This window comes from Stenella coeruleoalba, assembly GCF_951394435.1.
Source record: "Stenella coeruleoalba genome assembly, chromosome: 21".
Classification (NCBI taxonomy): domain Eukaryota; kingdom Metazoa; phylum Chordata; class Mammalia; order Artiodactyla; family Delphinidae; genus Stenella; species Stenella coeruleoalba.
The window spans coordinates 27,529,433-27,554,596 of record NC_137167.1 but is presented as its reverse complement, the minus strand read 5'-3'; the positions used below and the strand labels follow the sequence as shown (position 1 = coordinate 27,554,596).

The 25,164-nt window shown below is 41.0% G+C and overlaps 1 protein-coding gene across 5 annotated transcripts in view; it reads left to right on the top strand.

Moving 5' to 3' along the window:
- Window positions 1-25,164, top strand: part of LOC307179631 (CUB and sushi domain-containing protein 1-like) — a 958,766-nt gene that overhangs the window by 852,045 nt on the left and 81,557 nt on the right. For all 5 annotated transcript variants that reach the window (XM_079909051.1, XM_079909052.1, XM_079909048.1 and 2 more), the window contains exon 4: window positions 13,174-13,368. In XM_079909051.1, coding sequence (XP_079765177.1) covers window positions 13,174-13,368 — 195 coding nt within the window. The remainder of the gene's footprint in view (window positions 1-13,173; window positions 13,369-25,164) is intronic.

Here is a 25,164-nt window from a genome sequence, read left to right as displayed (position 1 = left end):
GACTTCTAACTCTGTCTTCACATGGAGGAAGAGGGTGAGGCTCTCTGGGGTCCCTTTTATCAGGACACCAATCCCATTCATGAGGGCTTCACCCTCGTGATCTAATCACCTCACGAAGGCTCCACCTCCAATTGCCATAACCTTAGGGGTTTGTATCCCAACCTCTGAGTTGTAGGGGGACACAAACATTCAGTTCCTAGCATTAGTTAAAACTTGGCGGTGGTAGGGGGAGGTCCGTTCTAAGAAAAGAGGGGAGCTTAGCTATGGAGAGACCACTACCAGTCTGCCACAGTGACATGTCCATACGCAGATATAGGACTGAAATTCAGCTCTGCGGTGATCTTCACGGGAAATTCCACGCGGGGTAAGGGGAGCCTCCGACCCCAAATGGAGAGTTGCAGCCACTCTGGTGAAAAAAACCATCTCTCAAGCCTCTTTGTAAGATTCTTAACATATTTGTAATGTAAATAACAGAAAGTTAGCAAGTATGTGTTGAATAAATAAGTCTTCTGATCTATAAATTATCCTCTATCATAATTATAGTAACTAATTTCAAGCCTCATCAATAATTCACCCAACTTTTAGTAAAAGTTATTGATCATTCTAATAAAAATTAGAGACCTCCAACCTTCTGGTTCCCCATCTAACATAAGGTCCCAAATATTAATCATGTCCAAGTGAAAATCTAGAAGCCCTTGCACATCCCTTATGCTATACATGACAAGTTATCTGAATGTAATTTGTTCTTATATAATGTGGTGAGCAAAATATGGACCATATTGGTATTAGAGATCCACCTGGTTATGGGATGCTGCCTGTCAGAATTGATTGCCTACGCGCCATTCTCTTTATATTCAGAGAGTGCCTTTAATTCTGCTCCAGCATCTTCAACCTTGCAGCTTCGTTTAGCTAACTTACGCTATGGGGCTCGCTCAGCCCTCTGGTGTCAGGCCAAAATTTAAAGAAACTGCCTAGTCTGACTTGACTTTGTCATATATTTTCTTGACTCTCCAAAACCTAGATGAATTTATGTGCACGGATCCACCAAGTTTGGCGTTGTTCCCACAAGACGTTGTCCACAGGAGGTCTGCTCACAGCACAGGTTCCCAGTGAGATCCTTTTGCCCTTGTTTCTGTCTTTTTTCTTCCTGGTTCTCTCTTTTAAAAAGGCTGCTGTAACTCAGGGCACTACACTTCAAAACAAATAAAGAGCAGGCTTCTAGCATCTTACAGGAGTGAGTGTTGTAGGTCTCTGTATGTTAGCTTAGGTCACATGACTCCTGCAATGTCCAGGGCCTTCCTTTCCTGTCCAGAGCACGTGAGTCCTCATTGATGTGAATGGAGATTCATTCAGGCTTCGTGTAAAGGCAGGCTTGTATTGGGTTGGCCAAAAAGTTCATTCGGTTAGCGAATATGTTGTTCAGTGAAGTTCGTGAAAATGAAAAATGTCTTTTATTTTTACTTAAACCCAAACGAACTTTTTGGCCAACGCAGTATTTATTCCTGGAGTGTTTGAAATTCTCTTTGAGATGCAGGATCTTTCCTAAGATGTTAAGAATTGTCATCTTCAGATAAAGATTCTGATTAAGATAGATTCCACTTCTTGGGAATTCAGAATTTCCCACCCAACCAGTGTGTGCATTCATTCACTCATTCAGTGATTCATTCATTCATTCCATACAGCGTGTATGAAGTCTCCACTATATATTAAGTGCTATTGCAGGTGTTGTGGCTACAAACGTGAATCAGAGAACTAGTAAGCCTTCTTTCCTTCAACTCAATTCTGGTGTGGAATAGATACCAGTAAGCAAATGAAATCATTTAAAATTGTTGTAGTGATGGGAAGAAACTAAAACATGACACAATAGAAAATACTAAGAGGCAAGAACAGAGTTCTTTTAGGTCAGCTGAACGAGAGAGCTTTGAAAAATGATGGTGATCAAGCTGAGACTTGAAGGATAAGAAAAATCACGTAAAGGTCTGGGGAGGGGTGGAGGGGGCAGTAATCTGAGCAGAGGTCATAAAGCTTGTGCCGGCTCAGGGGAGGGAGGGTGTGTGCATTCTCTTCAAGAACCTTGGGGAAGACCTGTGCGGCTGAAGCACAACGAGAGGTTTAGGAGTTACGGTCAGAGGAGTAGCGAGGGGCTGGGCCACGTGGGTGTTGGAGCACCTACTAAGGGGTCTGGGTTTTATTCTGACTTCAGTAGGAAGGCTCTCAGTAGGCGCGGGCCTGACCTGACTGTGTTGTAAAAAGGTCCCTTTCCGTGGTGCCGGAAATGGATGGAAAAATGCACAGGAGAAGGGGATAGCCAGAGGGATATTGAAGAGGTGTGTGTGTGTGTGTGTGTGTGTGTGTGTGTGTGTGTGTGTGAGTGAGAGAGAGAGAGAGAGAGAGAGAGAGAGAGAGATAGTACATGACAAAGAAGCATGCTTTAACCTTTTCCAAGAGACTTTCTTTTTAATAAAGCTTGAGCTCTTTATATGAATTCAATCATGGAAAAAGCTTTTAAGTTCAAATGAATATGAAAATCATAAATTAGTAATATACCAATGCCTGGTAAACTGAAACTGCTTGTGTCCATAGCTTTAATTTAAGACTATTTTTAGAAGGTAGGTGCAGGCTCCCATAGAAGAAAAAGTCAATCAGGTTAGACTGAGTGACAGCCAAGAATTTATTAATTGGAAATAATAGATAAAGCCATATGACTTTTAGAAATCGTTAAACTCCTTTCATTATTTTCTGTACAAATGTATGTTAAAATTAAAAGAAGTGCTTTTAATCGCTATAAAACCTATGCTATGTATCTAAATGAAATTATAGAACCATTATTTTAAATTATATCTACTTCCGTGTACAGGGATCTAATGTATGGACTTGATTTGAATTACTCAGACGTATATTTTTCTATGCACTTCGTAAGACACACGTGTGGGTGTGTTGTGTACATGTACATGAATATAGGCATAAACATCCTAATGTTAGAAAAAAAACGGGCTTCCCTGGTGGCGCAGTGGTTGAGCGGCCGCGTGCCGATGCAGGGGACACGGGTTCGTGCCCCGGTCCGGGAAGATCCCACATGCCGCGGAGCAGCTGGGCCCGTGAGCCATGGCCGCTGAGCCTGCGCGTCCGGAGACTGTGCTCCGCAACGGGAGAGGCCACAACAGTGAGAGGCCCGCGTACCGCAAATAAATAAATAAATAAATAAAAACCAATCAAGCAGTGCCAAGAGCCTGAAAGAAACAGTGCGTGGTCAGGATGTGGAAACGCCATCTCTTGTAATGGCTGAAAATTACCTCTGCGGGTAATTTACTCTTTGTATTTTATAGGTCACTTGTGTTCTCATGTTTTATTTTAGTCTTTGAATCTTATAGTTATTGCTTTGAGTACTGTTGTCTCTTTAAAATTATTTCTGCTATAACTCTCTTCCTAAAAGTAATTTGCTCTTTTCCTAAGTCACCACTAATAGCATGAATATTCTTGAGTTTGTTTCATTCTAAAAAATCTGCCCCCTGTAATCTGCACCCGTGTCCTGGGGGCCCTGGCTCTGCTTGGGCCGGGCTCTCTTCCCCTCGTGTTCAGCTCGGCATTTGGACTCCAGCATCAGGAGCCTGTCAGATGGCTCCAAGCTAGTGATCTCCACCTGCTGCTAGCGCTTTCCATTCATTGGCACTAAGGCAGCGCTATTTTAAATTATATTGTCCTTGAAACCTTCGATCTGCTCATATCATGCACAGCTGATAAGCTTTTTGTCTGCCTACCCCTGCAACGATGCTCTTCCTTTAGAATAGTTGGAAAAAATAAGAGTCTTCATCTTCCTTCTTGCTCGTGAGATCCTTAGTGCCAAGCTGCTCGCCCACTGTCCCCCCAGCCTCCCAAACCCGGCACCCCACACAATCTGGCCCTGACCCACCTCTCCAGGGGCCCACTGGCGCCAGTTATTAACGGGCTTTGCCGGTGATAAACCCCTCCTCTGCCTTTTGTCCTGTTCCTCATTCTTGGGGCGCTGAGGGTGCAGACCCCTCTTCTGTAACTGCTTCGTGCTGATTTCAGTGTCCTCATACCCTGGGGGAGGGGCAGAACCTCTCCCCAGCAGCCTCCAGGTGAGTTTGATTGTCCCCAGGGCTCCTCATTGCAATGAAAGGTTTAACTCTGTCTGTTTGTTTGTATTTTTTACTTCCCTGTGGGATCTGAAACTAGTCCTATTTAATATGTAGTTCATGGAGGTGTTTTTTTTTTTTTTTAATTTCCTGGAATATACCTAAACCTTCAGGTTTACAAGAAAAGCTGTTACCAGAAAGCTTTGCATTCAGGGTACCATGTGGCAATAACAGAGAAGGTGGGAAGGTAGTGGACAAGAAAGGGTGTGGCCTTTCTAGCGATGCCAGTGGGCCCCTGGAGAGGTGGGTCAGGGCCAGAAGGTGTGGGGTGCCGGAGTTTGGCAGCTGGAAACACTTGCCTAAGACCATCTCCGGGAATTGATCCTGGCCAGAGGGAGCTGCTGCGTCTAAGGTGACACCTGTCAGTGTGTGTGTTTGCGGGGGGGAGCCTCAGCTCATAACTGGGTAGTCTGCTGGAAGGGCTATGGCCTCACCCCAAGTTGAGACAATCCGGAAACCAACCCAAACCCAGAGCTCCCTGGAGGATGGTTTGAGGCTTTGTCATGCTTTGTCATGCCCTGCAGCTCAGTACCTTTCTCTGCCCAGCCCTGCTGCCTCTCCTCCCCCAGCCCCACCAGGTAAAGTGCGTGCACCCAACCCCCGTGTCAAGGGTCGGCGTCCCAGGGAACCAGGCTGTAGCTCTGCGATTGAGGCCTAGATGAAGGGAGGCTTCCTGTTGCTCAAACCTGTAGCATCACCTGGAGAATGCAGTTTCCTGATCCCTCCCTCTGGAGGGGTCGCCGCCCTCAGGGACATGACTGCAGGTGAATCAAGCTGAGCCCCTTTTATGGTTAAGAATCAACATAGGATTGCTATGTCCACCCTTTTAACATTGTGAGATAACCCTCTTTATCCTTGGTTATATTATTTTGCATTAAAACTGTGTAATGGGGCTTCCCTGGTGGTGCAGTGGTTGAGAGTCCACCTGCCGATGCAGGGGACACGGGTTCGTGCCCCGGTCCGGGAGGATCCCACATGCCGCAGAGCGGCTGGGCCCATGAGCCATGGCCGCTGAGCCTGCGCGTCCGGAGCCTGTGCTCCGCAACGGGAGAGGCCACAGCAGGGAGAGGCCCGTGTACCGAAAAAAAAAAAAAACTGTGTGATGTTAACATAGCAACTTAAGTGTTCTTTTGATTAATGTTAGTATTCTTTTGATTAATATTTCTCATTTTACTTTTGTTGCTTTGTGTCTTTAAAGGATGTTTCCTGGCATCAGTGTACCACTGCCTTTTTAAAATCCAATCTAATAATCTCTGCCTTTCCCCCCCACGTGTCTAGTTAACCTGTTTGATCTTTACCTTCTTCAAGACATAGAATACAATTATTATAACCATTTTAATGCTGTTGTCTACTAATTCAGCCATCGGTGTCATTTCTGGCTCATTTTTTATTCTTCTTTTTCCTCATTATGGATTTTATCGTCTTGCCTGTTGGCATGCTTGATTGGATACCAGATATCGTGACTCTTAATTTGGAGGGTGTTGGATATTTTTGTATTCCCCAAAAGATTTTTGGATGTAGTTAAAATTCTTGGAGCAGTTTGATCCTTACAGGTACTGCTTTTTCAGGCTGCATGAGAGTGAGTCAAGTTAGGAACCTCGGATGAAAGTGTAAGTGGGCGTTCACTCCCGGGTTGTGCCAGGGATGATCCTACAGTTGAATAACCCAGGTAGTGAGAGCCCCTCAGATTCTCCATGCAAGGCCCCTCACTAGCCTCACCCTACTCTGATCCTGTTGCTTGTAAGATTTCTGACACGTGACGCAGGCAGCATTCACTCTAGAGTGTGTTTTCCCCACTGCTGAGCTTAGAGCCTTCTCAGTACACTAACTTGTGTCCAGTGAAATGATGGAGGTTTTTGTTCTCACTGTTGGGAAAGGTATTCTTCTCAGCCCTGCAAGCATCGTGGGCACTTTTGCTTCTAATCCCTCCGTAATTCTTTCACTAACCTTGGGTCGTTTCTTTCCATACATGCATTAGTAAGAACTCACCCCATATTCAAGAGGGGCCCTCTGTAGGTCTCTGGAGCTCTCTTCCTCCTGTGAAATTTAGCTTCTCTGACACCCCGGGGCTCTCATCTCTGTCTCAACTCAGGGAGACTGTCAGACTCAACCTGGGTTTCTATTCCCTGCACCTTTGGTCCCTAACTCTCTCCAAGAAATAAGCTGGAGAAATTTTAGGGATTCTCATTTAATTCCCATCTCTCAAGGGTCGTATTCCAACACTGACTGATGTCCAATGCTTTGAGAGCCATTTTAAAAAAATAAATTTTGATTTTTTTTAAACTTCATTAAAGCAGGAAGGTAAATCCAATACCTGATACTCTAACTTAGCCCATAGAAGAAGTGTTATAGTGAGATTTTTAAAAATTTGAAGTAATAAATGAACTGTGACTCAGAAAGAGTTTAGAATTGTTTTCTAGAATCAATTTAATTCAATTTTGTTAACCATCCCTAGTGGTATTTAATGTAACACTTAACCTTTCGAATGGGTCTTACTGTCCTTGTTATATGGATATCATGGATTAGAGAGTAAACAGAAGCATTATTTAGCGTGGGGCACAGGTCATTTCGACCAGTTCCTGAGTGGTTGCTGGCTTCTTTGCTCTCATTAATCTGATATCTACCAGGGCTTGTGGTCATGTTTGTTTCAATGTCCTTTTCAATTTTTAGAAATACTCTTACCTCATCATTATATAAATATTGAGCAACTTGTAATCAACTGAACATCCATTTATTGAGTGTAAAGTTCACTTTTGAGAAGAAGAAAGATGGTCATAAAAAATTGTATATCTGGGCTTCCCTGGCGCAGTGGTTGAGAGTCTGCCTGCCGATGCAGGCGACACGGGTTCGTGCCCCGGTCCGGGAAGATCCCACATGCCACGGAGCGGCTGGGCCCGTGAGCCATGGCCGGTGACCCTGCGCGTCCAGAGCCTGTGCTCCGCAACGGGAGAGGCCACAACAGTGAGAGGCCCGCGTACCACAAAAAAAAAAAAATTGTGTATCTGCTTATAAGTGATTAATGAAAGCATTGGGGATCTACCTTGTGGCGGAAGTATAGGTAAATTTACCTGAGAAAATTAACGTACACGCAATTTTCTCTTCAGCAATTCAGTGATAATTGAAAAGTTCACCTGCTGTTATTTCTTGTTGCTGTGCTCATTTTTGTATGTCAATCACTTACGCTTAATTTTCACCTGTTGAATTTACCAGGCATCCATTCTTCCATGATTGCTTCTCAGCTGGACTCCTAGGCTCTGTTTGGTCTTGATCTTAACTTTTGGGCCATTTTTCTATTTTGTTTAATCATTATTCCCTCCTCCCCCATTAACTTTGGGTATTCCAGAAGATTTACATCTGGGGTCCCACTTATTTTTCTTTTTTCTTCCCTCCATTGTTACTCTGTAAATCAGGAAACTTAGGAACTTTTCTGGTGGTCACCTATTTTCTTGTAACTCTAGGGTACATCATGGAGATGGTGAACAGGCTTAAAAACAAAGAGCATAGTCACGTTCACAACTGAACCTACTAGTCTGCATCTGTGGCCATCATGGCCATATTCACACATCCTATTTTCCTGGGTCACCATCTTAAACTCTTCCTCTTGTTGCTGTTTCTTCCTCAGTAGTTAACTCTTGATTTGCCATTTAGTTCCTTGATCATAGATTTACCGTCATTTATATCTGAATTGATGCCTGCGTTGTTTGGGGTAGTAAAGGTTCAGCTGCTCATAGATCCAGGTTAGTGATGTGAAAACAGTGTCTCCCTTACACTTCAAGATATAAACCAATGAAAGGTCAACCAGAAAAATTAAAGTGTAAGACCAATAAGCTCATCCCAGGGGTCACCTGGCCATACATGCTTTATGCTCCCCGAAACTCAGCTCACACAGTCAAAATCATTTTCCAACAGGCATTTTTGTGTTCTCACTTCTTATAAGATTATAATGTCTTACAACTGCCGTTCAAAATCTTTTGCAAATCCAGCCTCTAAGATTTCAAGTCCCTCTGCCAACTTGTCATTTTCTTGTGTTAACTTTGTTACGCCGTCCCTCCTGACTCCTTTCTCCCATTCTGAAAATTTACCTGAGAGCTTGAAACTTATTTTTAAAAAACCATGTAATAATTTTGCCTTCAGTTTTACCTGAGGAAACATCGTAACTCTCCCAAATCCTTATATTCCTTTTATTATATCAAACAAAGCTCTATTGAGAACATGACAGATTTAATGGCATTTGATTATCTTTATTTCTTTTGATGTTGACAACAGTTTCATAAGAAGGTTTATTGTAGTGCTGAAGGGCAGAAATGCTGGATCCACCATGTGCAAATCCTGTCACCAATACTTGCCAGCTGTGTGGCCATGAGAAAGTTGCTTAACCTCTCTGTGCCACAGTTTCTTCCTCTCTAAAAGGCGGGTAATAATGGCACTGACTTCATATATACTGTTAACATATATAAACCACTTGAAACAGTGTCTGGCTAATAGCACCTGCTATATAAGTGTTACTAATTATTATTACATTAGAGCAGGAATAATGAAGTTGAATTAATATGGCTAAAAACTGGAATGTCTTTCTCCTTTGCTTCCCTTTTTAATGACAATGGTCTTATTTTAATGACTATGTTCTTATTTTAATGACAATATAGACTCTAGCAGACTCTTTCTAGTTTTATTGCTTCTAAAATTGGTATATATCGGAACCGCTGCATACTTTTACATTTGTGTGATTTCCGTAAAGTCCACATGGTGCTTTAGAACTGGGAAAATAAATTTGAAATTGCTAATATATATTGAGCACTTATTCTCTTCCATGTTCCCTGCTAACTGTTGAATCTGCGTTACCTCATACATGTGTCACAGCACACCCTGTTGCTAGGTTTTATTTTTAATTCCCCTTGTCAAGACATAGAGACTGAAATTTAAGTAATTTGTCCAACATTATACGGTCTGTTTCTGGAGGAGAAACACAAGTCTGTCTGATCCTGATCCACATAACCCACTGTGCCGGGCACTTTTCTGTAGCCACTTGTCACTCCTGCATCCTTCATTTTAAAATGATCTTTCTCTCTTCTGTTTGTTTTTTTTTTCGCGGTACGCGGGCCTCTCACTGTTGCGGCATCTCCCGTTGCGGAGCACAGGCTCCGGATGCGCAGGCTCAGCGGCCATGGCTCACGGGCCCAGCCGCTCCGCAGCATGTGGGATCTTCCCGGACCGGGGCACGAACCCGTGTCCCCTGCATCGGCAGGCGGACTCTCAACCACTGCGCCACCAGGGAAGCCCAGTCTTTCTGTTTTAATTTGGCCAAACCTTACCACTTCCCACCTTGAAGTATAATTAAAACTCCTTATACTTAAAACACTTCCTCTTTGAGTTCTTCTCATCCAGATCCTGTAACTTTTCAGGCATCTACACAGCATATCTCCCGAAATGTTGTTCTTCACGTGGAGAAAGAGACTTTGGAAGTGGATGGCATTAAATTTCTCCCCCGCCCCTAAGAAATCCTCCTTGCACTTGTCACGTAACTGCTGTCTCTGCATCTTCTTGTCCCACCAAACGGCCACGATTCAGAGAGTCAGGACAGAGAATAAATGTCAGGTTTCAAGATTTGAAAATCTAGCTTTCAAAGCATTCCGGAAGATGAGTACAGTGGATTGTTCTAATCCTTCCCAAAGGTTTCAGGAGGGAGCGGAGGGCAGTCTGTGGACAAACACATCACGCATCCGTTGGTTTTATTTCCAAGGGTGTATGTCAGGTGGGTGTTTGAGGTTTTATTTCCTTAAGCTGCAGTGAAACTCCTGGAAAGGCCAAGTGTAAACAAGTAGTCTGACATTCACCCTCCGGGGAACCAGTTTCCAAATGCACTTGCCTAATGAAATTTCATTAATTGTGTACATCCTGTTAAAAATGCTGCCCTTCCTCTGATGAATTTCAGACTTCTGTCCGCCAGCCTTTTGTCCCATTTCCTGATGAATATTAGTGACATATTTTATTTTAGTATCATGTTTCCACTTTTCTTCTGGAAAGGGATTTGACATGGTATCCATTTAATGACTGAAACAGTTGGGTCAAAGGTTTGATGTGATAGCCTAATTAAGTCATTGAATTGTGACCATTTGCACTTGCCAAAGCAGAAGTGTTACAGAGGGATTTTCAGTGAGCCTAATTGGAATGACAGCCTAGGTTTCAAGTCCTGGGTGTACAAACTTGGCTTCGTGGGGTCTGATGGGTGGAAACCTGCCGTGAGAGGAAAGCAGTGTGCCCAGAGCTCCTTTCAACATTCTTTCACATCCACAAGTGTCTGCACTGGGTGCCTGATTCCCATCACCCTAATAGGAATTTCTTGAAGCATCTATGAGGAAGAGTGCACATTACTTCAAGGAATGATTAAAGCAAACTAAATGTAGAGTCCAAGTCAATTCAATAAATATTTACTGAATACTTAATGTGTCCTCATTGCTCTGGGAGACACCAAGAGACCGTCACCATCTTCGGGGAAACTGGTTGAAAAGTTGGTTCAAATAAAAATGGCAGAAGTGACAGTGGGGTTGAGTTTATTTTAAATTAGTCTTGTCCAGCCACTGGATTTTCATGTCTTGGCATTTTTTTTGTGTGTCTGAGTCATAACTCTTTGTGTAGACCTATGGTCATTTTTGTCCATTTTTCACAATTTAAGATATTTTGAGGGCTTCCCTGGTGGCGCAGTGGTTGAGAGTCCGCCTGCCGATGTAGGGGACACGGGTTCGTGCCCCGGTCCGGGAAGATCCCACATGCCGTGGAGCGGCTGGGCCCGTGAGCCATGGCCGCTGAGCCTGCGCGTCCGGAGCCTGTTCTCTGCAACGGGAGAGGCCACAACAGTGAGAGGCCCACATGCCGAAAAAAAGAAAGATATTTTGATAATGTCTTAATGAAATGGCTAATGCCTTTTTAGTATTATGTGCGTGTTTGCATTTTCGTGTTTGTTTGCAACTAGAAGTAAATGTTTTAAATCATCCTCAGTTACTTCTATTCTCTTGCTGATATTGTTCACATTAACATTATTTTCCTAAATTATAAGGTTGGTTGAAATCAAAATTTTCATTCTGGACAAGGAAGAAAAACACCAAAAGCATTCATATTCACATACTCCCCCCCAACCCCATCTGGTTTTCTCTCTCTGTTGATGATAGAAATTCAGCGCATGTCTCACGTCTGTCTCTGATTATAAGGTCCCTAGCTCAGGCTAGCTGTTGGGCATCCCGGGTCATAAAATAAAGTGATTCTCCAAGATAGAATTGAAAGTTTTCTACCTTAGGAAATCATAGACAGTTAAATTCCAGACAGTTAAACATGTTTTTAAACAACATTTTAAAAACAGATGTATTGCCTTAGGGATGGTGAATGTGGAATGAAAAACAGAATTTCTTTTTTATGAAAGACCCATAGATGATTATAGAGTATACTGAATTATTTTCTATTATGTTATCAAACAGGTTTTTGTAGACTGTTTTCAGAAATTATTTTCTAAAAACTAGAACTGAGCAAGCTGTGACTATATAGTGATTTCATAAACATGTCAGTAATATTAAACATCTAAATTGTAGTATTTGTTTTCTAAGTGTTTCTATATAGTTTAGTTTGTATGTATTTAATACGAAAATAAAATTAATCTTGGAAATCACTGAAATTCCCTCCCTGTTCACTGGGAAATGTCTATTTATCTCTCTGTTTGCAAACAAAGAAAAAGTGTTCTGTATTACACATATATAACAAAATGTACCCCTATACCAATGCAAAAAATTGGATACAGAAATAGAATAATTTTGTTCATTTGGAAATACTTTTTTTGGAATATCGTTTCTTTTTTAAATGGTAGGATCCTTGGTGTATTTGAATTCTACATAATAGCAGCTAACTTACTGATGATATGCTAAATTTAAACCAGAAATAGGGAGACAGTAGCCGACAATCATCAACTTCGTCTATTCAACTTAATGGTGCCTCAATTAAGTTCAAAAGTACGTTCTATGAGTGTGAAACGGCATCGTGTCCATTAGGTTTCAAGGCAGTTGAATTAGACAGAGAAGCCTGTCAATATGAAAGGTGAGGAGGCCAAGAAAGACCAGGATCGAGGCTATCTCACTGAAATGCAAGGGAGACAGTACTTGCCTTGTCAAAACGGATACTTAAAACTTTGTTGTGGGGCTTCCCTGGTGGCGCAGTGGTTGGGAGTCCGCCTGCCGATGCGGGGCACGCGGGTTCGTGCCCCGGTCCAGGAGGATCCCACATGCCGCGGAGCGGCTGGGCCCGTGAGCCATGGCCGCTGAGCCTGCGCATCCGGAGCCTGTGCTCCGCAACGGGAGAGGCCACAACAGTGAGAGGCCCGCGTACCACAAAAAAATAAATAAAAAATAAAAAAACTTTGCTGTGAATCAGACACTCCAAACGCATAGATCCTTACAGATGGCTTGGGATATAATAGTGGTACAGTTTTTGTAAAAGTCTGATAGATTAGCAAATGACAGCTTTAATTTATTATTTAATTCAGTTGTTTATCCATCAAACATTGATTGAACGCTTATTACGGGTGTGTATCAGGCAGTGCTGGTCCTGGAGGAATAAGGAAAAATATGGCATGGATATTCATTCATGCTGTATTTCTGTTATTTTTTCAGATATCTATATTCTGCTGTATTATCTGATTTCTAACTATGTGGGACTGTAGAATCTCATAATTAAAAAAATAATCTAGATGTCCTTTAGAACACTGAATCTAAGCAGAACTGTATCTTCCCCTCTTAACAAAATCCACTTACTTATACTTTTTAAATATTTCTTTACAAAAGTACTAAATTACAGATTTTACAAAACACAAATCCATTTCTCTGTTTAATTTTTCGACCAAATTAAGATAATTTTTGTCCTAGATTTGCTAACTTTAGTAGTTCAGAAGTGGTCCATGTCTTGTGATATAAATTGATCTCAGTCAAAAATCTTCCTTTAACTTCTATTTCTTTCTCCTCTTTTTTTCTCCCAATAGTTTTACCCAGCCACACATGTGGAAATCCTGGAGAAATACTGAAAGGAGTTCTCCACGGAACAAGATTCAACATAGGAGACAAGATCCGGTATAGCTGCCTCTCTGGCTACATCTTGGAAGGTCACGCCATTCTGACTTGCATCGTCAGCCCTGGGAATGGAGCATCGTGGGACTTTCCAGCCCCGTTTTGCAGAGGTAGGTGCTGTACAGGGAGGGTGTGTGATGAGCTGACACCTGGACTCAGCAAATGGCTTTGGAATTGACACTGGAAAAGTTTCCACTTAACGAAAGCAAGACACATCACGCTGGGTCTTCCCATGTCAGCTCGTTCTGTTCCCTAAAGCAATATTGTACGTAACCTAAGAAACCATGACTGCACCCTGTGAAGTCAATAACAAATTTAGATATGTTCCTTAAACATCCAAATTTTTCTTCATCCTGTTTCTCAAACCTTGTGGACTTCTCCCTATTTTTATCACTTACTGTCATAGCATTCTGAGATTTAATACACACATTTATGGCCTCCTTGCTTTGAAGCTTCCTTTTTTACCTTTTTCTCATTAAAAACGGCAGATACCCCTTGATAATTAAATTATACCATGGGAAGACTCTTGCAACACTCTCGGGCTTTAGAGATAGACCATAAAGGATTGCACCAGTGCAAGTGTTCCTCATTATGATTTGTTGCAAGATTAGAATCAGTTTTCTGGAAGCCTTGTGATTTTTAGTCTTTTCTGTGACATTATTTTCCTGATCCAGTAACTTGAGGAAAGGGCATGCTTTGACTCTTAGGTTTTGATTTTCCTAAGAAAAAACTCACTTTATGGTTTCAAATGTAACAGTGTAGCTTACATTTATTGAGGTCTTAATGTAGTTCAGAAAACGTGCTAAGTGCCCTACCTGAATCGTATCGCTGAATTCTCACAAAACCCCACTGAAATAATAAACACTCACACTCACTTAACAGGTAAAGAAGCAAATTTTAGTTTTCAAAAGGTTCCAAAAGATAGCATAGGATGAGTTAAGACACAAACCCAGGTCTGAATTTTTTTTATTGAAGTATGGTCGATTTACAATATTGTGTTAGTTTCAGGTGTACAGCAAAGTGATTTGGTGATACCTATATCTATGGATGTATCTATATTCTTTTTTTCAATTATTTTCCGTTATAGTTTATTACAAGAACCCACGTCCAACTTTTTATTCACGTATGTAACCAGGCAGATCCACAGCCTTAGCTTAAGTCCTCATATCATAATGTGTTTTTTTCATCAGTCTGTTTCTTTTTTCGTCTATGCTATTTTAATGAATACTTTTCTATTTTTTCTGTTATCTCTGTTACGTGTTGCAGTCGCATGAGATCTTCCCAACGCTACTTATCTTAGTTATGGCATATTGCTGCTGCTGCTGCTATTACTATTACTACAACTAGTATTAGTACTGTTACTACTACTGCCATTAATACTACAGCTGGTAACTAGTACATATCGATTGCTTGTTATGAGCAGGCATTACTTTTTCATGTGTCATCTTCACAGTAGGTATTTTATTAAAGAAGTATTTTACACGTGAGGCATCTGAGGGTTAGATGGGAAACATAACTTGTTCAAGGTATTCCAGCTGGTAATTACCAGAGGTCAGATCCACCGTCTTCAAATCATCCCTGTGTCCTAGAGAAATTCCTGCTGTGGATGTTTTCTACCACACGCATCCATTACTCCTCCTGAAATGCTCATTTTCTTGCATGTTCCTCAGGTCTATTGTATCTCTCTTCTTTTTTTCCTTAGTGCTATTAATTATTTTACATCTTCTATTGTCAAAACAGTGGTGTCCTCAAAATCCAGATTTCTGTGTCCCTTCCCTTGTCTTTTCACTGATCCCCTGAACTAAGTGATACTGTTTAAGGACGCTGTCCCTTGGATATCCTAAATATATTCCTTTTTCCCTATTTCTACCACTGTGTATCTGATACTCCGTGGAAACGTTGCAGTCACTCTCTCCACTTTGCCCTGCTTGCCCCTTTTGTTCTGTCAGACTGTCTTTCACGTCTCCCCTTTCCCACGCCAGCTGTCCCGTTCCAGTTGTGTTTTCTTCTCACCCAGACCAGCTTCAAGTTGGTGAAATGAGCGCCACATCGAGAATCTCAGCCTTCATCCGACACTCTCCTCCTTAGTCCCGCTCCCAACACACACGTCTTCATCATCACCTGTGCTCTCTCAGCCAGACCACGTCAGTGACTCAACGAGAATTAAGTGCAAACCCTTGAAAACGCTGCCCCCGTGCTCCATTACCTCGTCTGAATTGACTTGTCCCCTTTCATCCGTTAGTGTTCCCAGACACAGATGTTATCCTTTTGTCTCCACGCGATGCTTTGCTTGATCTGACTTCCCAGAAGCCAGCTGTGTGCGTCTTCCCCAAGTGCTGTGTTCCTCACACCAAGCTGTTAGCTTGGCATCCCCTCCACGGTGGGAGTATTGACACCAGAAATCAGCAAACTCTACAAAGCAGGGTTTCTTCCCAAAGAGTTCCTTAACCAGCTCACCACTCCATGCCTAAATCCAAACTGTCACTCATTTTTTCCTGTTATGAAGTTTTCCCTTTCATCTCCGTTAAAGCCATAAATCTTACTTAGTTGTCAAGTTCACACTTAAGCACAAATTTTAGTCACCTTTTTTTTAACCATTGCAACCCCTTTTTAAATTCTTTAAGAAAACCCAAGTCCTTTTGTCTTGAGCATTTATTTTGTTGCTATTTTATATTTTAACCTTACGTCTTCAGCGTTTCCTCAACTAGTTTGTAACCCCCCAGGACATAATTTACAGTCATAAAAACTGTGTGACTATGTCCTTGCTTCTACCTTAAAATTATCCGAATCCATAGCTATTTACCCCTAATGCTGTACCTAATCCCCCATTCAAACATTTAATAGAGGAGTGGAAATATGCTGGGCATCAAATGAGGAGTTATTATAAACTGGAAAATGCAAAAATAAATATTAACAGTAACTACGCCAGTTTCTGTTTTGCTCATACCTCCCCAAGCATTTTCTTCTGAATTGAAGGGTCTTTACAAATTTCACAATTATAAAACTTACAAAGTCAAAGTTGATGTAACAGTCAGCTCATAATCTTTCCTATGTTGTCACCAATTTATTAAATCCAAACCATATCAAGACGCTTTTATCATAATATTTATCTTTTCTTCTATATTATAGATTATTAAATTTATGCTTATTTCAGTGCTTGGGATAGTAACATTTCAAAGGGCATTAAATTTGATATAATTCTTATATGTAACAGATTTGAAAGATACAACACAGTTTTGTCATTGATTTTGGATAACTGGATCATAAAGGAAAAAGTCGATAATCGAATTCTTATAGATGTGTAGATGTGGCATATCTAGAGGAGATAAATTAATTTCAGCGATATGGACTTAGATCATTTTAAAAAATGAAATGAGTGTATTTTCTGCTTCCCCAACATCCTAGATATTTTGTTCCAGGAATTGCTTGAGTCATCTTAAAGTGCTGCTAACAGTAACACCGCTGAATCTCTTTGCAATGACCCTTTCCTAGTGTTGACAATTTTACATTGTAACTCCAAGTGGCAGTATTTAACCTGAACAATGACACTTAAATGTATCATTTCTAGAGTCACGTGGTGCTCTTTAAAGAAAAAGGATATAGCCATATATTTAATAAAGTCAGTGCATAATGAAGTGGGAGGTCAGCCAGATTTACTTAAAGCTGATTCCCTTAAACAGGAGACCAGCATCAAACCGACTTCTTTCAAGGATGAGAGTTCAGGTTGTCTCCTTCTGGAGGTGTGTTTTTTGTCTTCCTCATTTATCCTTGAGTTTTCACCTAAATGTCTGTATCTTCCTTCATCTCCCTTCATTATTGCACATTGTTCCTATTGTCCCTTCTGATCTTTACAAAGATGTACTGTTTCTGTATTTGCAAGTGTGGTGTGTATTTAGAGGAGAAACATAAAAAGGGGAAAAGAAAAAGAAAAAAAAAACTAGATCTACTTAATGACGTATGCTCCCAACTCAGAATTTAAATGCCTTCTTAATTTATGTTTCCCCTATTCTGTTACTAAATCACAAAGACTATAATGTCACGGTCCAGGAATGATCATAAATGACTTTGAGCTCCAAGATAATAGAGGGCCGTAGCATATGAAATCCAAAAGAGAAGGTGTTCTCCTTGAATGGAAAATGCGCACGGTGGGTCCTTGTCTCCAGATTTGTGATAAGATTGTCCGAGAAGGCAGAAAGGAAGTAGGTCAGGAGCTGCGTTTGGAAAATGCTCCTTCGTAAGAAACCTGTTGTCTGATGTGGAGAAATCCCCAGGGAGAAGTGGTCCTGTCCTCACATTAGTCCACCATTAGGTGGGGAAGTTGTTCTGAAACCATCTCCCTTTGGTCCCTTCAGTGAGCATTTCCGTCCACTGCAGCTCTCCAATTCTGGATCTCGTTTTTGAAAGCATTAGTGTGATCTTACGTCAACTGTCTTATTCCATGGATATAATCACATAGGAAATGTATATATGTCTGGGGACATGAGCTATATCTCTGGTCCTGGAAAAGGCTAGGCTCCTTTACGCTCTGGAAAGATGATAGGATGGTTGCATCAGGCATATGCCGCCTGAAATAAGCCAACTCTAAGCAAACACTAGTCTTCTCAGCCAGAGATGCCTGCTCCCCCTTCCCCAAACATTACCTTCTGATGTGCCTTAATTCTTTCAGTGATGGAGCACTTTGTATTTGCCAAGTATGCTTCAGAAAATAATTCTTAGCAGCTACTGCAGAGCTGAGATCCCTAAAGTCATAGCTCTGGACATTCCCATTCACAGGCTGTCCTAAATAACTTACTTTTGTATATTCTACTCTTCATAGATTAGCCTGTATTAACATTATGTGCACGACTCATATGAACTACCCTAGAACGGCATCTAAAAATCATATGTATGCAGTGTCAGTTTGTAAATATGCTGAAACCCACAAAGGTATGATCCTGTGTATACCTCAAATCACCTTGAGATGTATGCAGGGAAAGTAATGGTAGTCTTGTTTTGAAGGTAAGGAACTAAAGCTTCAATTGTGTTGACATATGTTGGTTTATGACTTGAACTTTGTAGCAAGATAGCTGTCCTTCTGATTTTATCATTCTACTCTTACTAAATTTGATTAAGTAGCATTTGTACATAATTTAAAAATTTAATAATACTGAAGGGATTATAGTGAAAAGGAACATCCTGTTGAAGCATCCATACTCTTAGGCTGTAGACATTTCAATAACATTTAACCATTTTTGTCATTATTATCTTATATATGCTTATACTGTTCTTTCTTGCTTTATCAAGTTAAAACTTTTTAAATGGACATCTTGCAGTGAGTGTTACTGTAATTTTATCACTCCATTCACCATGTCTTGTTTCTTCCAATTTAATTTAGATTTCTAAACATTATAAATCTGAATAATGCACTTGACCGTTTATACCTTATTTCTTTCATTTTTGACAGCATCTTTCGCCTGTCCACTGTATAAGGTGTGACTATCACTGCCTCTGCTCTTTCCAGTAAATGTTCTGATACTTTCCTTCCTCTATGTGCTCTCAGCTGTAATAGCACTTCTGCAGTATCAAAGTTGTGAACATGTACGTTTTATTCTATGCTCGTAATTAAGTCCTTCTTAATTTGTCTGAAGGCTGGATAGCAATAAACAACATTCGTGTTATTACAACTGCGTACATACTGTTCCAACATCATCATCCCTGTGCCACTCAGAGAGAGTTCAGATCAGATGAGTTCTTTCTTAGCCTAATTATTCATAATAATGCCACGATTACTTTTTTCCCCCACATTTGGACCAAGACTTTCTCGTTCTGCTTGTTTAGTTAATGTAACATTAGCGGGCTCCAACATTAGTATTGTCTGCTCTGCGTGTTAAACCCCAAATGCGCATTTCTGACTGGGGTTGGTTTTGATTGAGCGGTGATTTGGGGACTCTTGTGTCTGGCTTTCGGTCAGGGTTGGCAGCTCTGTCTCCATCCATTGGCAGAGGGAGGAAGGAGCCTGGGGTTGTTATGGGCAGGCCTCCCACACGTATATCGCTCTGGTTAGACTCAGTCGTGTGGGCGTCCTTAACTGCAAGGAAAGCTCGAATGAAAAGGCAGAAGAAAAAGCAGATTTGGTAAATGGCTGGCCTGTTGCCGTGACTGCCTTCTATTTGTCCTAAATTTTTGAATTATTTTTTTTCCCCTTGTTGATTTATAAAACTTATGTTTCATCCCAGTAATCCAGATATCTTCTACTTTACACTTATTTGAATTATTGCTGGGGATGAACTCTGTTCTTCATCCTGAAGGTCACTGACATTTCTCTAACGTAAACCAGATTGCATCGTATTTTGCATACACTCGTCTTCTGCGGTTCCTGAAGTCTCGGTCATCACCACCCTCAGCATATTGTACCTTCGTCCCCTTGTCTGTACCCCTTTTGCCCTCATTTCCCCAAATCCATCAGTTCCCTCTCCCTGTTCCCTCAGAGGGTCCAGCACTGGCTTGTAGATCTGTTATAAGGCAGTGTTTCTGACACTTCTTCCCTGTTCCACTCAACCTGTTCACTATTTTGTAAATCCTGTCTTCTTTTCTCTTTGTTTCATCTCAGACAGTTTCCTGAGAAAGGTTGCTTTGGAGGAAAACCCTTTGAGCTTTAGCATGCCTGCAAATAGTCCCTGTCTGCATCCGTACTGATGGACAGTCTAGCTGAGTATCAAATTATACGTGGAAACCATTTCCTCCCAGAATTGTTAAAGCATCGTTTCATTATTTTAAGCATATTATTGGCTTCTGCTTGAAAAGAAATATTCCAAACTAGAAAAGTAATAAGTTTTCCAGGCATATGTCAAAAAAGAGAGAGAAAAAAAAAGCAGGTCTTTAAAAAAGCATCCATAAGTGAAACATTATTTGAGGGAAGATACTATATTCATAAGAGTAGAAGGATAACATACAGCATGGGGAAAAGCCAAAGATGTTCGGAATTAGCTAGGTTGTAGCCCAGAGCATCCTTCTTCTGTGTGATGGAGCTGGTGGGGGGCAGTGACCGTCATCATTCAGGCAGGGGCTCGGGGCTGTCCAGCTGCCACACGCCTAACCAAGAAAAACTCCCAGGTCCTCAGTATTTAGATCAGTGCTGTTCGCTAGAAATATAACGCAACCCACAAGTGGGAGCCAATTATGTAATTAAAATTTCCTAATAACTATATCGATAAAGTAAAAAGAAACAGGTGCATTTAATTTTAAGAATGCATTTTCTTAACCCAGCATAGTCCAAAGATGGCCATTTCTACACATAATCAGTATAAAACATTAATGAAGTAGTTTGCACTTTTCCCCGAGTCTTTAAAACCTGACGTGTATTTCACAGTTAAATCATTTCTCAAGGTGAACTAGCCGCATGTTCTCATTAGCTATGTATGTTAGTATCTACTGTTTCAGACAGCTCAGACTTAGCAAGCAGAAGAATTTTAGTTTTCTTTTTTTCTATCCACAACAATCGTTAATGTATGCAGAGTTCTGGTGCTGTGAGTACATGTCACTTTCACTTATGATGTAGGGTTCAGTATACAGTTGTAGTTTTATGATAAGGACTCATAAGAAAATGGGTCTGAAATACACACATGTATGCCATTCTCTGATTGGAATTCTCCCCTTTAACTTCTCGGCAATTGCTGAAACAGATTTGAGCTGAATGGTATCGGAAAGGAGAAGCCTAGTTTTACTTTTACTTTTAAGCAGAAGATCATGGTGAGCCTAGCTCTCCAGTAATCCAAAAAGATTTCTCAAAAGGAATCTCGTTTCAGATACTATCTTACTTTGGGAAGAAATGATATTGGGATCTAACGAACGAAGATTATGGGAAACTTTGAAGAAGAGGCTAATTAGCTATATAGTGGAGTTGGCAAAGAATTGGAAATAGCTTTGTGCGTGTATGGCTCCAGATGTATAAAAGAATAAAAATAAGAGTGATTCTAGGGAGAAAATAAACTAGGTTCAATTCTGGGACCTAGCAGTTATGGTCTATGCTACTGTAAGTACATTGGATTCCTCTCTCACACTTATTTTCCATCTATAAACTACTACATATACTACGGTAAGATGTTCGTACAGCAACCTAGCTACAGAGACCACACACCCAATTTCTACACAGTATCGTCAATAGAAAAGCAAATGTTTTGAAAAGATTGATATTCTCAGTGTTAGTATGAGGATTAAGGGAAATGACATATGCAAAACATCCTGCAAAGTCTTTAACACATAAAGAAGGTGAATAAAGCACAGGTGATCTAGCATGATGCTTAAGGGCTGTGCAGTGTTATTTTCTCTCTCTGTCGTCAATTTTCCTACCTGTGTAATAGTACCTATTTCACAGGTCTGTTGTAAAGATTAAATGAGATAATCCAGATAACATCCTTAACAGAGAACTCGACACAGTGAAGTTCTATATGTATTAGCTGTTGTAATTACTGTTTCTATCTTCTCCCCGCTCCAGTTTTGAAAGCAAATTCAGTTTTAAGTGATTGGAGACAAATAGATTATAGGATCTCAGCGCTAGTAGCTCTTAAACAAATGGCTTTTCTGCATTACTGAAATTCTTTGGGGAAAACAAAACAAAACAAAACAACAACTACCAGGCTGATTTAAGAAGAGAAACTGAATGAATAGAGACTCAGACAAAGAGCCAGTTAAGTGCCTACTAAAGGGTGAGTCCGTGTCAGGACAGGTCATTGTGTTTTATGTGTCACTACTTGGGCTGCAATAAGGAAACAAAAGCCATGTATACAGCGTGCGTGTGGATACACATATGCATATAAATAGTATGACAGTATCGAAAATGTAGATTTGGCAATAGTCAGCTGGAGATTATTTCTAGATTCCTTTTCCTTAAGCGACTAATCAATCAACCTTTTTCTTAAGGGATCAATCAATCAAACTCAACGTATTTTTAATAAGGAACACATGGAGGAGCATCTGTTATCTAATGATAGACATTTCAGCTTGGTCATTCAAATTGTAGATTTTTAAGAAAAAGATGCGGTGATAATAACAGTTAAACCTGTAGCAATGACCAAATGTCAGACATCATTTACATGCTTTACAAATATTCTTGTGTTTAACTTTCACAATAACCCTGCAAGTTTTGTATTATCGTTGATCCTGCTTTTCAGTCAGAGAGACTCGGGCACAGAGACGTGAGGTGACTTTTCTGAGGTCACACAGTAGTGAATGGGAGAGTTGGAATCTGGGCCTGGTGTCTTATGCCATTGGGCACTGCAATGCCCGGCTCTTTGCCTTTTAATTTATGAGAATAAAAAAAATAGGTTCCTTTAAAGAAGGAACTTACATTTTCATTGGGGAACAAATATTTGAAGTTGGATTAGACTGACAAACATTTTCTTCTCGAGGGATTGGTGCTTGAGCCGTGAGGAATCTGGGAAGGGGCAGAGAGAACACGGCTTGTCTGGGAATGTCCTGCTTCTGAGGATGAAGCGTGTGCCTTGGTTTTCTCCGGGGGAGATGGAAGTTGGTGGTCTCTAGCATCCTCCCGTTTCTCCACCTGCTCCTTGGGCAATGCAGGAGAAGGTGTCTGGCAGACCTGCAAGCCCTTCAGAGATTACGAGCCTAAAAAGAGAAATATAAAGGCAGTAAGATGCCAGCAGGGAAGAGTGACTGCCAGTCTCAGTATTTTCTGCAGAAGCCTGTGGTTCAAAGCAAGCACCAGCTAAAACTGTTTTCTGTGGGCTTGGTGGGAGCTACCACCAGCAACAGCCTCAGGACTTTCAGATGAACAACATGATGTATAAACCCAGCTCAAGAGAGCCTTGAGCCCAAAGAGAGCTGTTTGGCAGTAGGATCTTTCTTATTATATTTTAAAGGCTAACGTATGACTTGCTGCAGCCGTTTCTTTGTAGAGTAAGTCAATCTTGGAGCACAGGAGGCAAGCAGGGATCCATTTGCCCCAGTCAGATGGTCTTCCTTCTCTGGGGAAGGCTTCTCTTTGCATGAAGTTGGTCCTCTTTCCTCTTTCTCTGTCGCAACCCTAAATCCTTCCCTACCGCCAATTTGTCCTCGCAGGGATTCTCATGTGGGGGCAGAAAGGTGAGGCCTGAAGGATGCTGCTGGCAGCTGGGCTCCGTGAACCTGCAGGGTACTGGTTCCAGGCAGAGTGGTGTTAGGAGGCCCTTGAGACCAGATAGAAGCTACCTGAGACGTGATTGGCCAGTAACTCTTCCCTCCCTATTTTCCATTTTTGGCCAACAGAATCTTTTTCAGCCACTATGAATTACTAAAGAAGGAAAGCCAGGGGGAAGTAGAAATAGCATGCCTAAGCATTTTATTTAGACCAGATTTCTGCGGCAGGTGTTGCGTTATAAACTTGGCATACATTCGTTTATGTTTTCTTGTCCAAAAGTGTTCAAGGTTAATATTGATACTGAGAGTTTTCAGATGAGGGATCTAACTCCCTGAGATGTGAGGGATCCTGTCCAGGGCTGCAGACACAGTAGGTGGTAAAGGCCATTCTCACTTTGTGTCTTCTGCTTGGCGTGGGTAAGGAGAGGTGTTTTTGTTTTTTCCTTTTGTTCTGTTGAGAAGCGTGATCTGTAAACCACTGAAAAATAACCATTAAGTGAGTTATGATCAGGGACTAAAACTGCTTACTCACCAAGACTCTGACCTTGTTTCTCTCTGTCTCAACAAAAGCATTTAAGATAAATATTCACCTAAAAGTGTCAAAACACAGTGTCACTGTTACTTGAGAGTTTTAAAGAGTGTAGGATACGGCAGCTGTTTTGCTTTTTTGAAGAGTTGATGGATTTTATGCATTTCAGGACAGTGGTATTTCCTCGGAAGGATGACTGAGAGCATGCAAACATGCCACCAAGTAAGGTACCGGGAGCAGTCTCGGCAATACCTTTAATAAAACATGCTAAACAAGGGATGTCAGTGCCTGAAGCTGCAAGTTTCTTTAACTGATAAGCCTTACATAAGGTGACTGGAGATGACAACGTGGCACTGGCCAGCGCTTTACGAAATGTCACTCAGGGTGTTTAATTGCAGACATTCTGCCACTAGTGATGATGGGGAAGACAAATGCTGGGAGAACATGTAGCTGGAGGGGAGGAGAAGGGAGAGAAGTCATGCTTTTTGCGGGTACCGATCAATTCTGTGATATTTAAAACACAGCTGGGTTTTCATCAGTTATGTTACAGAGGTAACGTCGTAAAATGGATCTCAGATGATCTTTCTTGTCAGGACCAAGCATTGCAAAGTAAGATTGAATGAGGTAGTCTTCATATAAGAAACTCAGATCTAAATAAAGTTTGAATGGCTTTAGACAATTGAGTTTTCAGCACTTTTCTTGCATACTGTGTAATAACCAACTCTAAGTCTTACCAAAATTGAAAAAAAATATCAATAACATATGTCAACATTATTAGAGTAAATCTGGTGTACATGGTTTGCATTTCACTGTGATACAAGGCTTTCTGATAAGCACTCTTTTTTTTAATATATATTATCTCATTAAATACAATCTTGGAACTGGTTTAAAGCATAGTCATAAGTGCCTGTGTACAAATCATTTTGTGGATCAATTTACAGTATTTTTCCATGATTTGTTTTTCCATGTAAGTACCGTATCAGGTTGCAGGGCTGAAGTTGTCTAGTGCCCAAAAAAACACACGTCCAATTAAATGCCATTCATTGGGACAGGCAGTGATGGAGGTGTTTAATAGCGAGGACTTGGTCATTCAAGGTCTTGGTCATTCAAGGTCATTTCTTACTTACTAGCTCCACATCATGGACAAGCTGTCTGCAAAACCTCTGGTTCTGAATCTGTTGAATTGGATTAATGCTACTTCTTTTTTTTTATAATTGAAGTATAGTTGATTGACAATGTTGTGTTACTTTCAAGTGCAGAGCAA